The following is a 13,173-nucleotide window of genomic DNA, read 5'->3' on the forward strand; positions in this document are numbered from 1 at the left end:
AGTGGTTGAGAGTCTGCCTGCCGATGCAGGGGACGCGGGTTCGTGCCCCGGTCCGGGAGGATCCCACATGCCGCGGAGCAGCTGGGCCCGTGAGCCATGCCGCTGAACCTGCGCGTCGGGAGCCTGTGCTCCGCAGCAGGAGAGGCCACAGCAGTGAGAGGCCCGCGTACCGTAAAAAAAAAAAAAAAAAAGAATGTACTATGCAATTAATATATATATTTCCCCAAAGGAATAAAAAGCACAGAGTCACACACAATCTGTGTAACAATTTGACTGAATGAGATATAGCCAGTCAATTCAATGGGGGGAAAAAATCTAGACCATTGTTTGATTTTTGCAAGTCCTATTATTTAGTCAGAATGAAAAAGGTCCCATGACTGCACGTGTAGACAAAACCTTAACAAGTCACAACTACATTGACAGTAACACTTTTGGTTACACAAATGATGGAAAGAACAATACAGGTGGGAGATCTGAATCTGATAACTAGCTGTGTGACACCAGGCAAGTTACTTAACCCCTAAAGGAATTTTTGCTACTCACCTGCAAAAAACTGGATTAAGTGATTTTTAAAGTTCTACCTTAAAATCTATGATTCCATTAACTCAATATTTATTGACACTGGGCCCATACACACACAGCTGTCAAACTATTAAAATTAAATCCCAGGGACTTCCCTGGTGGTCCAGTGGTTTAAGACTCCCCACTTCCACGGCAGGGGGCGTGGGTTCCATCCCTGGTCGGGGGAACTAAGATCCCGCATGCCACGTGGTGTGGCAAAAAAATAAAAATTAAATGCCAGGTGTCCAGGAGTCAGTACTAGTAGTAGATGTAGTGGATGTGTTTTTCTCCTTTTCATTCTTATTTTTTCCAAACATTTCTTTTTTTTTAAATGCTTTACTGAGATACAGTTCACATACTGCACAACTTTCACCCACTTGAAACATACAATTCAATGGTTTTTAGTACATTCACAGAATTATGTACCCATCACTACAATCAATTTTAGAACATTTTCATCACCCCCCCCCCAAAGAAACCTTTTTACCCTTTAGCAGTCATGCTGCATTTACTCTAACTTCCCTAGCCTTAGGCAACTACTAAATCTATTTTCTATCTCCCTACAGATTGGCCTATTATGGATATTTCACACAATATGGTCTTTCGCGCCTGGCTTTTTTACTTAGCATAGATGTTTTTAAAGTTAATCCAGTTTGTGGGGGGTATTGGTACTTCATTTCTTTTTATGGCTGAATAATATTCTATCATATGGATATACCACATTTTACTCATATGTTTGTCAACTGATAGACATGGGGTTGTTTCCAAGTTTTGGCTATGAAGAATAACGCTGCTATGAACATTTGTGTACAAGTTTTTGTGTGGATGTATGCTTTCATCAGTTCTCTTGCATACATATACCTAGATTTGCTGAGTCATAAGGCAACTCCATGTTTAACCTTTTAAGAAACTGCCAAACTGCTTTCCAAAGCAGCTACAACATTTTACATTCTCACCAGCAATGTACAAAGGTTCCAGTTTCTCTACATTCTCACCAACGATTGTTATTATCTTTTTGATTATAGCCATCCTAGTGGGTGTGACATCTTATCAGATGCACCAAGTACCAAGGTAATTAGTTTTGTGACTTTAATCAACCCATTTAATCATTTTGAAATTCAGCTCTCATTTGTAGATTAGAAATAAAATATTTCATAGAGTTCTTAAAGGTATTAATGAAAAAATGTAGAAAAAATTTAGCACAGTATGCATCATAAAGTATTTGATAAACAGTAATTAATTATTATCATTAGGTTTTCTGCCCTCCTAGGAACCCACCATCTAAATGAAAAAACAAAATACTCTTGTAAAGTACAGCCTGACAGTTAATACTTAAGTGCAAAAACAAGTGACAGAAAAACATAAAGATAGAAAATTGCAAAAAGGAAGATCAGTAATGGGAGGAAGAAATTGGAAAAGCTTTTTCAGACGCGTCATTAAATCATAAGATAAGATAAGCATAGCTGGGAGGGGCAAGAGGAGATGAGAACAGAACAAAGGGGCCCAGATTAAAGAAGGAAAGAGCTCAAGTAACAAAAAAAAAAGGTTCTGCACGTAGCATAGTTAAGACAACATACCTGGTGACAGTAAGAAATATGTTTGAATGGGATAGGGCCATATCACAGAATTGGGGACTCTGACCTTTATCCTCCAAGTAATAGAAACAACTGAGGATTTGCAGGAAAGGGAAACTATGAAATCAGGCTTTTAGAAAGATTAATCTGGTAGGAGAGGGAAAGACCTGATGCCAAGAAACCTATTAGAAAGTTGTTTCAGACAGGACAAACAGTAGAAGTTGAGAGGAAGGGACCGGCTGTGAGGAGCATAGGATAAGAAGAATCAAGAAGACTCCTTGACTGAATGGATCGACTTACGAATACTCTGGAAATGACAATATACGTGAAATACAATTTGAAATTGACAACACATTTTGGTAATCAAATCATCAATCCAAACTTACCCTCCGCAATGTCTGAGCATGATGTGCCAATGGCTGTGTCCCCACTGTCGGCTATACTTGAACAGCGGCTGAAGCGGCTCCGAAACGCCTCCGAGATAACTGGGGTCTGCCATTCAGTCCCCAGGGAACCACCCCTCTGAATCACACTGGAACCTGAAACAAGTGGCATTTCCCACCTTTAGTGTGAACCTGCTCATGTAACCCCACAAGACTTTAAAAAATCACTTAAACCTATGAGAGAATAATGGCGCCCCACACCTTTCTTTCTCCTGTGCCTATTTCAGCTACTCTGAATTAGTTAATTTTAGGGAGGTTGTTTTTTTTAAAAAATAAATTTATTTATTTATTTATTTATGGCTGCATTGGGTCTTCGTTGCTGCACACGGACTTTTCTCTAGTTGCGGTGAGCGGGGACTACTTTTCACTGCAGTGCATGGGCTTCTTATTGCAGTGGCTTCTCTTGTTGCAGAGCATGGGCTCTAGGTGCACGGGCTTCCATAGTTGTGGCAGGCAGGCTCAGTAGTTGTGGCTTGCGGCCTCTAGAGCGCAGGCTCAGTAGTTGTGGCGCACGGCCTTAATTGCTCTGCAGCATGTGGGATCTTCCCGGACCAAGGCTCGAACCCGTGTCCGCAGCATTAGCAGGCAGATCCTTAACTACTGTGCCACCAGGGAAGCCCAGTTAATTTTAAATGGAAATAGCGTAAGAGGTGAGAATGTTCAAAGACAGAAATAAAAACTACCAAGAATCCAGGGGTACTGGGACAGTAATAGTTAATAGCAGCTCCATTCTTTGCAATCTAGAAGCCACAGCACTTTACAAACATGATCTCATCTACCTACTCACTGAAAAGTATTATAACCCCTATTTTGCAGAGGATAGAGCTGAGATTTGAACCCAGGTTGTTCTGATTCCAATACCCACATTCTTTCCTACAGGGTTTCCTACAGGTGCTTTTGGCATTCTGGGCCTGACAATTCTTCAATGTATAGTCTATATATTACAGGATGGTTAAGCATTCCTAGTCCCTCCCCGTCAACTAAATGCCAGCAGCAGCTCTCACTCCATCTAGATCTCTACTCAGCCTCAGGGTGAGGAGCCCTTTTCGGATCATCCCTGCACTTTCGTGTTGAAGAACTACCATCACTATTAAAACCTGAAAACATCCCATATGTTCCCAAATGCTCTGCAAGGTAACAGGCAATCCAGTCCCCTGCTGAAAACCACTGCTTTGACTGCATCAGCGTACCCTTGTGGTTAGGGTAAATCCAGATCAAGATGATTCTTATAAGTTAATCTGAAGAGTTTGTGGGGCAGGGGCAATGCAAAGAAACTACTAAAGTTTCTGAGCAGGTAAGATGAAACAAGACTGATGAGATTTATCTGACTTTATCAGCTTGCTGTTTGAGGGCTGGTAGATACAAAGTGTTCAATAAATACTTTATTTACTAATATACTAGCAAAGAATTAAATTCAAATTATTTTTTAAAAACCACTGTAATTTTTCTAAACTTTATCTGATGATCCATGTAAACAAACAAACATGTAATGGTAGCTACTTATCCATTTAAAGCGTCAGAGTTTGAGCTGAAATCAGAAAATGTGGTTCTACAGACTCTATGATTTAGCGGGAAGCAAATGATATTTGAGTTTAGTGCTTCTCCCATCTTTTTTTGTGTGTGTGTGGTACGAGAGCCTCTCACTGTTGTGGCCTCTCCCGTTGCGGAGCACAGGCTCCGGATGTGCAGGCTCAGCAGCCACAGCTCATGGGCCCAGCCTCTCCGCAGCATGTGGGATCTTCCCAGACCGGGGCACGAACCCGCGTCCCCTGTATCAGCAGGCGGACTCTCAACCACTGCGCCACCAGGGAAGCCCTTCTCCCATCTTTTGAACCTACTTTCTTCTACAGTTGCTCCTTTTTTTTTTGCTACCCTTAATTCTGCTTTCTACTGAAGACAACCTCACTTTCCCCAAGAACTCCTTTTATTCTTTGGGTCTCAGTGGACTACGTGATTTGAAAGAATCTATATATACACAGTAATTGGTAACAATTTCTTTTTTTATTAAATTTTTTGGTTGTGCTACATGACAGGATCACAGTTTCCCCACCAGGGATCGAACCCGCATCCCCTGCATTGGAAGCCCAGAGTCTTAACAGGTGGACTGCCATGGAAGTCCCTGTAACAATCTTTAATAGAAAACACAGCCAAAAATCAGAGCATCTGATCAGCATAAGATTAGCCAGTGTTATTATACTAAATTAACATAATTCTAGCCAGAAGCAAAGAAATTTGACCTCCTGGTGAGTCTATATGGCATTATCTCTCTAGTCAGTGTACAATTTGTCAGGTCTTTTGAAATAGTGAAAATCAATGGACGGTCTCTATTACCATGTTCCTGGCCTCCTACTGGAAATCACTCCCTGTTACTACTACTAATCTTCACCACTACCACTTTTCTGTTCACCCACTCCATACATCAATTCTAAAAGTGATATTTGCTAAAATAAAAATGTTTTGGTGTAGTTACAGAGACTATGATTATTTCAAAATTCAACTCTGAAAGCTGGTATCACGTCGTATCAGCAGCATCCTTATCAAAAATTAAGACCATTATCAATCAAATGAGAGACTACTGGGCTTCCCTGGTGGTGCAGTGGTTGAGAGTCCACCTGCCGATGCAGGGGACACGGGTTCGTGCCCGGTCCGGGAAGATCCCACATGCCCTGGAGCGGCTCGGCCCCTGAGCCATGGCCGCTGAGCCTGCGCGTCCGGAGCCTGTGCTCTGCAATGGGAGAGTCCACAACAGTGAGAGGCCCGCGTACCGCAAAAAAAAAAAAAAGTAGGAAATGAGAGACTACTGAAAACAAAGCCATCAGAAAAGCAGTGAGCTTTGTTAGGAATTGCTACATTCCAAGAAGGTGCACTATACACATAAGTGTCGTAAGAAATTGTATAATTCAGTCCTAAGACAGTGCGTGGCACATAGCAATGTTCAATAAATATCTGCTGAATGAACCTTGAATTGATTCAACAAATGCTTTTAGAAGTGCTTATTATATGCAAGGCAGTATGCCTAGGAGAACATATCTACCAAATGTCTGCTATAAGTCACTGTGGGATTTTTCAAGTTAAAGAAAACATACCATTAGTTCCATCAAATGTACTCCTTTCTTCATAAATCCCTCCAAATTCAAGTTATTTTTCTAAAATGCTACTTCCTATTTGAATATACCATATCTACTTAATATTGTCTATTGAGTATGTATATACATTTACATGTTTTAATATATATATTAAATACGTACACAAACTTTTAACATATCAACTTAGGAAATCTACTGAGCTTTCAAAACCCTGTAAATCCATTCTAGAGATAAATTCCTGAGTCTCTAGTGACAACACAAGTGAGACTGTTGGCATCCAAGAAGAATTCCAATCTTTGTGGGCTAACAGATGACTGACCCACCCACAGGACTACAAAGACAACATAGAACACAGTAATTTATGCTGTGTTTTTCTGACTTCAAATGGAACTATCTTCCAAAGTCATTTTGTTCCAATCCTTTATGTGTCCTCCTCTCCCAATCAATCACGTGGTCTTGTTGGAAGCTACACAGGACCAGAGATAAATAGTTGTTCTCTCAGAGAGACCTATTTTTCTATTCAATGTAGCCCCATGTCATTTTTGTTCTTTAAGCGTCAGCCTTTCAGTGAATGCTTGTTTGTTCAGTATTTCCTTTTAAGGAAATTTCTGTTATAAAATAATAGAGCAAAGGTCAGAATTTAACCCAGAAAACTTTGACTACTCACCTGGTGATGTGGCATGAGAGAACCGCTCACTTGGGTATTTCTCCTGCATGGCCATCAACAGTTATTTGAGCCAGCTGTAGAATGAAGGAAGCAGTCAGATCTCTCCACTATCTTTTAATTCCCTGTAACTTGTTCTCATTCAGCTGAAACTGTCAAAAACACACAGAGTATTCAAGTATTCTTCCACATGTTTTACTCCTGAGGATGTTTTTTTAAGGCAAAGCAACTCCCAATATTCCACTCTACTTCTCCTGAAGCAAGAAGAAAAAACCTAGAACCAAATAGAGATTCCCAATACTGATCCTATTAGGTCCAGAGCCCATCCAATCCTTGCAAAAATTTAAAATAATGTTACTTTTAATTAACAAACATTGCCATGGATCTACTTACCCATGGGAACAGGATGGAAGAGTGAGGTGGGAAAAAAACTAAATAACCAAACCAACAGTGAAGTATTATAACTTCAATTATGATTAACGTAAAATGAATTCCCCGATTCCTTCCAGTATTGAAAGTTAGTCATATGATGTACAAAGATAGATTTTTTGGTCATAAGCAGAACCTCAATACTCAGCTGGGAACATGAGGTTTTCTTCCCATTACCCCATTCCTTAAAACATTTATATTTATTCTAATGGTAGGTTCTGAGAATTCAGCAAAAGTCTGATTACTATCTATGTAAACAAAAGCTTTAATTAACTGTAACTAATAATAGCAAATAATAATAATATCTTGTAAATGCACAGTAACTGAGAGGCAGTACAGAGTAAGCGAAGTGGTTCAGAGTATTCACTTTTTTTTTAATTATAAATTTATTTATTTATTTATTGGCTGCTTTGGGTCTTCATTGCCGTGCACGCGTTTTCTCTAGTTGCGGCGAGCAGGGGCTACTCTTTGTTGCAGTGTGCAGTCTTCTCACTGTGGTGGCTTCTCTTTGTTGTGCAGCACAGGCTGTAGGCATGCAGGCTGCAGTAGTTGTGGCATGCGGGCTCAGCAGTTGTGGCTCGCGGGCTGTAGAGCGCAGGCTCAGTAGTTGTGGCACATGGGCTTAGTTCCTCCGCGGCGTGTGGGATCTTCCCGGACCAGGGCTTGGGCCCGCGTCCCCTGTGCTGGCAGGCGGATTCTTAACCACTGTGCCACCAGGGAAGTCCCCAGAGTATTGACTCTTGATCAGACAGTTTGGGTTTGAAGCCTGACACGAGCAACGTATTAGCTGTGTAACCTTGGGCAAATTTCTTAATATCTTTGCGCTTCAGTCCCTTCATATAAAAATGAGGATAAAGCCAGGACCTAATTCATTCTAATTCATTTATAATTAACATACAATGGTGCCTGACACATATTAAGTGCTTAATTAATGTTTTTGTTATACTTGGCATATTAACAGTTTATGTTAATAAAAAGTGACACAGTACAGTCCTCAGAAGATAAAGTACGAATTTAGAAACTCTGAATTTATAAGAGCCCCAAAAGAGTTTGGGACAAACCCTGTCAACAGAACACAATTCTGAGAGGTGAAATTTAACTTTGGAGAGGGGGGACGGGAAAAAAAACCTATATGGTACTATTTCTCTGATGTGCTTTACTGACCTCTATAGTCTCCTCTTAGTAACAACAACACAAACCCTCACTAATTCACTGTATCTACAACAGAAATTGTACCATCCCCTGAAATCCCAGGTCTCTACATACTGGGTAAGAGAAACTTTGTTCAGTTAAAAAAAGATTCCAGGGGCTTCCGTGGTGGCGCAGTGGTTGAGAGTCTGCTTGCCGATGCAGGGGACACGGGTTCGTGCCCTGGTCTGGGAAGATCCCACATGCCGCGGAGGGGCTAGGCCCGTGAGCTATGGCCGCTGAGCCTGTGCGTCCGGAGCCTGTGCTCTGCAACGGGAGAGGCCACAACAGTGAGAGGCCCGCGTACCGCCAAAAAAAAAAAAAAATTCCATTTATGGCTGGTATTATTCAGTGTTTTATTCGTGACACAGAAGGATGCCCTACCTGCTAGTCATACCGAATCATCAATATCAAAATGCTTTTTTTAATCCCTTTCTGTTTTTTCCTCCAGATGTGATTACTTTAAGGATCTTTTATTTTATTTTGGTCTGGCTGCACCGTGCAGCATGTGGGATCTTAGTTCTCCCACCAGGGATCGAACCCATGCCCCCTGCATTGGTAGCACGGAGTCTTAACCACTGGACTGCCAGGGAAGTCCCCCTTTCTTTAAAATATAACAAAATGGTAGGCCCATTGGATTCTGAGACCTTTCCAAGTTCAGAGGGGTTGAAACTGGGATGACAAAAGAACTCTCAGTTAAAGATGGAGTTATCTTATGACTCTAGTTCCACTCCTGGGTATATATTCAAGAGAAACAAAAACATATGTCAACACAAAATCTTGTGCATGAATCTTCATAGCAGCATTATTTATAATAGCCAAAAAATAGAAAGAACTCAAATGTCCATTAGCTGATGGATAAATAAAATGTGGTACATCCACACAATAGAATATTATTAGGCAACAAAAAGGAACGAAGTACTTAGGCAACAAAAAGGAATGAAGCACTGATACTGAAAACATTATAGTAAGTGAAGGAGGACAAACAGCAAAGGCTACATGTTGTATAATTCCATTTATATGAAATGTCCAGAATTGGCATATTCATAGTGACAGCAGATTAGTGGTTCTCAGGGACTAAGAGGAGGGCAGGGAGAGGGGGAAATGGGGAGCAGTTGCTAATGGTATGGGGTTTCTTACTAGGGTGATCAAAATGTTCTGAGATTAGACAGTGATGATGGCTTGTGAATATACTAAAACGTCTGAATTGGACATACATAAAACTGAATTTTATGGTATGTGAATTATACCTTAATTAAAAAAAAAAGAACTCCAAGGAGTAAAACAGTACAGAAGAAATAATTTTAAACTTCTTCCTACTTAAGTTCAGAAGTAGATGGCCTACTGGTGGAAATTTTTAGGACCATTTGAAGGTGACAGACTTCTTGAGATAAAAGTGAGAGAAATGAATGTATAAGAAGTAACACAGGGACTTCCCTGGAGGTCCAGTGGTTAACAATCCGCCTTCCAATACAGGGGATGCAGGTTTGATCCCTGGGTGGGGGAACTAAGATCCCACATGCCGCGGGGCAACTAAGCCCACGTGCCACAACTAGAGAGCCCAAGTCACAATGAAATACCCCACAGGCCACAACGAAGATCCTGCATGCCCCAACTAATACCCGATGCAGCCACATAAATAAATTAATTAAAAATAAATAAATAGCAGTAACACAAATAACCAATTATACAGCCAAGAAAGGTAAGAATGAATGGAGGCAGACAGAAGAAAAGCACCCAACATTGATAGCTTCCACTTTCAAAGCTGTTTAAACTACAGAACTATGCATTCAACAAATTTAACATGTATTAAGTCCAAGCATACATCTTTTTATTGAACTTCACTTTACTGAGCTTCACAGATTGCATTTTTTACAAACTGAAGATGTGCAGCAACCATGTGTTAAGCAAGTCTATGGGTGCCATTTTTTCCTACAGCATTTGGTCGCTTCGTCTCTGTGTCACGTTTTGGTAATTCTCGCAGTATTCCAAGCTTTTTCAACATCATTACATCTGTCATGGTGAACTGTGATCTTTGATGTTACTACTGTAACTGCAGATGTGGTGGAAATAGCAAGAGAACTAAAATTAGAAGTGGAGCCTGAAGATGTGACTGAATGCTGCAATCTCATGATACAACTTTTAACAGATGAGGAGTTGCTTCTTATGGATGAACAAGGGAAATGGTTTCTTGAGATGGAACTACTTCCAGTGAAGATGCTGTCAAGACTGTCGAAATGACAACAGAGGATTTAGAATATTACGTAACTCTGTTGATAAAGCAGCAGTAGGGTTTGAGAGGACTGACTCCAATTTTGAAAAAAGTTCCACTGTGGGGAAAATAGTATCAAACAGCACTGCATGCTATAGAAAAATCATCTGTGAAAAGAAAAGTCAATCAGGGCTTCCCTGGTGGCGCAGTGGTTGGGAGTCCGCCTGCCGATGCAGGGGACATGGGTTCATGCCCTGGTCCGGGAGGATCTCACATGCCGCGGAGCGGCTGGGCCCGTGGGCCATGGCCGCTGGGCCTGCGCGTCCGGAACCTGTGCTCCGCAACGGGGGAGGCCACGGCGGTGAGAGGCCCGCGTGCCGCAAAAACAAAATGGTGGAGGGCGTGTGTGTGCAGGGGCTGTGGCGACTTTAGGTTGGGGTGGGTCTCGCTGAGAAAGCGACAGTAGTCGCGCAGGGCGGGGGCGAAGAGCAGTCTAGCCAAGGAGCTGCATGTCCGAGGCCAAGGAGCTGCATGTCCGAGGCCAAGGCCGCAACACGAGCAGCCTGCAAAAAAAAAAAAGAAAGAAAAGTAAATGCAGCACACTTCACTGCTGTCTTGTTTGAAGACATTGCCACAGCCACCCCAGCCTTCAGAGGCCACCGTTCAGTCAACAGCTGTCAGCATCGAGGCAGAATCCTCCACTAGCAAACTAGCAAAAAGATTACGAATCACTGAAGGCTCGGATGATGGTTAGCAATTTTTAGCAATAAAGTATTTTTTAATTAAGGTACATAGATTTTTTTTTTTTTTTTTTTTTTTTTTGGTGGGCTTCGTTTCTGTGCGAGGGCTTTCTCTAGTTGTGGCAAGCGGGGGCCACTCTTCATCACGGTGCGCGGGCCTCTCACTATCGCAGGCTCTGTTGTTGCGGAGCACAGGCTCCAGACGCGCAGGCTCAGTAATTGTGGCTCACGGGCCCAGTTGCTCCGCGGCATGTGGGATCTTCCCAGACCAGGGCTCGAACCCGTGTCCCCTGCATTGGCAGGCAGATTCTCAACCACTGCGCCACCAGGGAAGCCCGGTACATAGATTTTTAAAAGACATAATGCTATTATATACTTAACAAACTACAATATAGTGTAAACATAACTTACATATGCACTGGAAAACCAAAACAATTTGTGTCTCACTTTATTACAGTGGTCTGGAATCCTATCCACAATATCTCTGAGGTATGCCTGTCCTTACTACCCATCAAGCATTGTGCTAAAGACTCTATAGTATCATGTGTTATGTTGAATGCTCATTATCAAACCTATGAGGTAGTTACTACTATTACCTCATTTTATGGATGAGAAAATAAAGGATTAGAAAAGTGAAGATTGTACAGTTAGGAAGAGGTTTCAAAGCCAGGACTGTGCTCTAATGCTACAGAAGTCTAGTCAGCATTCTGTCTGTGACAAAAAGAAATAAAGGAAGTTACCAAGGCACCACAAGTTGGAGTTTCTATGCCTCAGACATAGCCAGAGCTGCAAGCCCTAAAGCAGTTAGGAGCAGGGGCAGCTCATGTAATTTCTTCACTCTGCCCCTGCTCACCACCCAGGCTCTATTTCCCAAGCTGCTACCCGAGAATTAGATTTTGGCTGTTATAAGTAGTTCTCCCCTTGAAGAATTATAATCTTAATTGTGTGGAACACACTTGGCAGCTGTTGACAGAACCACATCAAGACAGGAGAGGATTTGAAGGGAAACACAGACAGCTGACACAGACACACTAAGAACCTCACACCATCACACTATTTTCATCGCCCTGATCATTCATTAAACCAAACCTAAAGAAAGAGAAGCCAAATCCTTGCCAAGATGCGGCCTTTACAAAGAACAAGTCCTGAACACCACCACATAATAAAACAGACAAGGCCTAAGGGCAAGTAATGAAACATGGTTCTCTTAATCGTCCTTGTATCACTACTCCTCCCTTCCTAGCACACAGTACTCAATTCATCAACCAAAATTTACTGAGTGCCTGTTTGCCTGGCTCTGTGCCATATCGTGGAAGTAGACTGGTGTAAAAGACAAACAGGGCTCCGATCCTCCCGGTTTAATGTGATGAAGCAAGTTCTGAACAGCTTCTATTGCGTAAATAAGCTCTAACACACTTTCTGTTTATCCATAGAACCAGCTCCTCCTTGTCTATAGCAGGGTGCCTCATGCTCGGTACTAACGACATTAGAAGTCGGGTAAGTCTTTGATGTGCGGTTGTCCTGTACACTGCAGGCTGTATAGCAGCACCCCTGACTTCTACCCAACAGATGCCAGGAGTAATCTCCGAGTTGTGAGAACCGAAAATGTCTCCAGACACTGTCAAATATCCCGTGGGGGGCAAAATCGCGCCGGCTGAGAAACTCCAGCCTAGCGCCTTCACAAGGGCTCTCTGTCCCCCGACCTTCCTCCTCTATCTTTCTCCAAATCTCGGCTCAAACTTCACTTCCTCGGGGAGGGCTCCCCGCCCCTTCAGACTCCGTCGGCGCGTTGGGTTCCGCGCTCCCATACTTCTCCACCCTGCATTACTGAGTGCTGGCCGAGCAACCATTCGCGGGATGTCTACTCCTCTTCCCGGAGCTGCGAGCTCCTGAAGGGCAAGAACTTCCCTCCCGCCGTGCCCTGGCGACCGGCACTGGGCCCGTCCATCGCAAAGGTCCCGCAAGTGCTGCGGAGTGAGTGACGGGGAGAGAGCGAGGCGATGAGGACGGGAGGCCACTGAGACCCAAGGAGGCGAGCGGGGGGCATTATTTCAGAAAGCCGGGGCGTCAGAGACCCAAGGCGAACGGCTCAGTCGCTCTGCGCATGCTCTTCGCTCTCCCGCGGCCCTCCCCACCACGGAGGACGGTCGAGAGTGCCTGAGGCTCCGCCAAGGCTCTCTAGGCAGGGGACAGGGTCTGTCAGTCCGACGGGGGCCCCCGAAGGGAGGAGGACTTACGTGAGCTTCAAAGCTGGCAGCGAAATCCCTCACTCAGGG

At 43.0% G+C, this 13,173-nt stretch overlaps 1 protein-coding gene across 1 annotated transcript in view; it reads right to left on the bottom strand.

Moving 5' to 3' along the window:
• CEP85 (centrosomal protein 85) overlaps positions 1-6,386 on the bottom strand; it is a 25,214-nt gene extending 18,828 nt beyond the window's left edge. Inside the window, 2 exon segments of the mRNA XM_007459118.1 lie at positions 2,522-2,674; positions 6,332-6,386. Of these exon segments, the coding sequence (XP_007459180.1) occupies positions 2,522-2,674; positions 6,332-6,386 (208 nt within the window).
• Between the last annotated feature and the right edge of the window lie 6,787 nt (positions 6,387-13,173).

Source organism: Lipotes vexillifer, unplaced genomic scaffold (assembly GCF_000442215.2).
Source record: "Lipotes vexillifer unplaced genomic scaffold, Lipotes_vexillifer_v1.1 scaffold496, whole genome shotgun sequence".
Taxonomy (NCBI): Eukaryota; Metazoa; Chordata; class Mammalia; order Artiodactyla; family Lipotidae; genus Lipotes; species Lipotes vexillifer.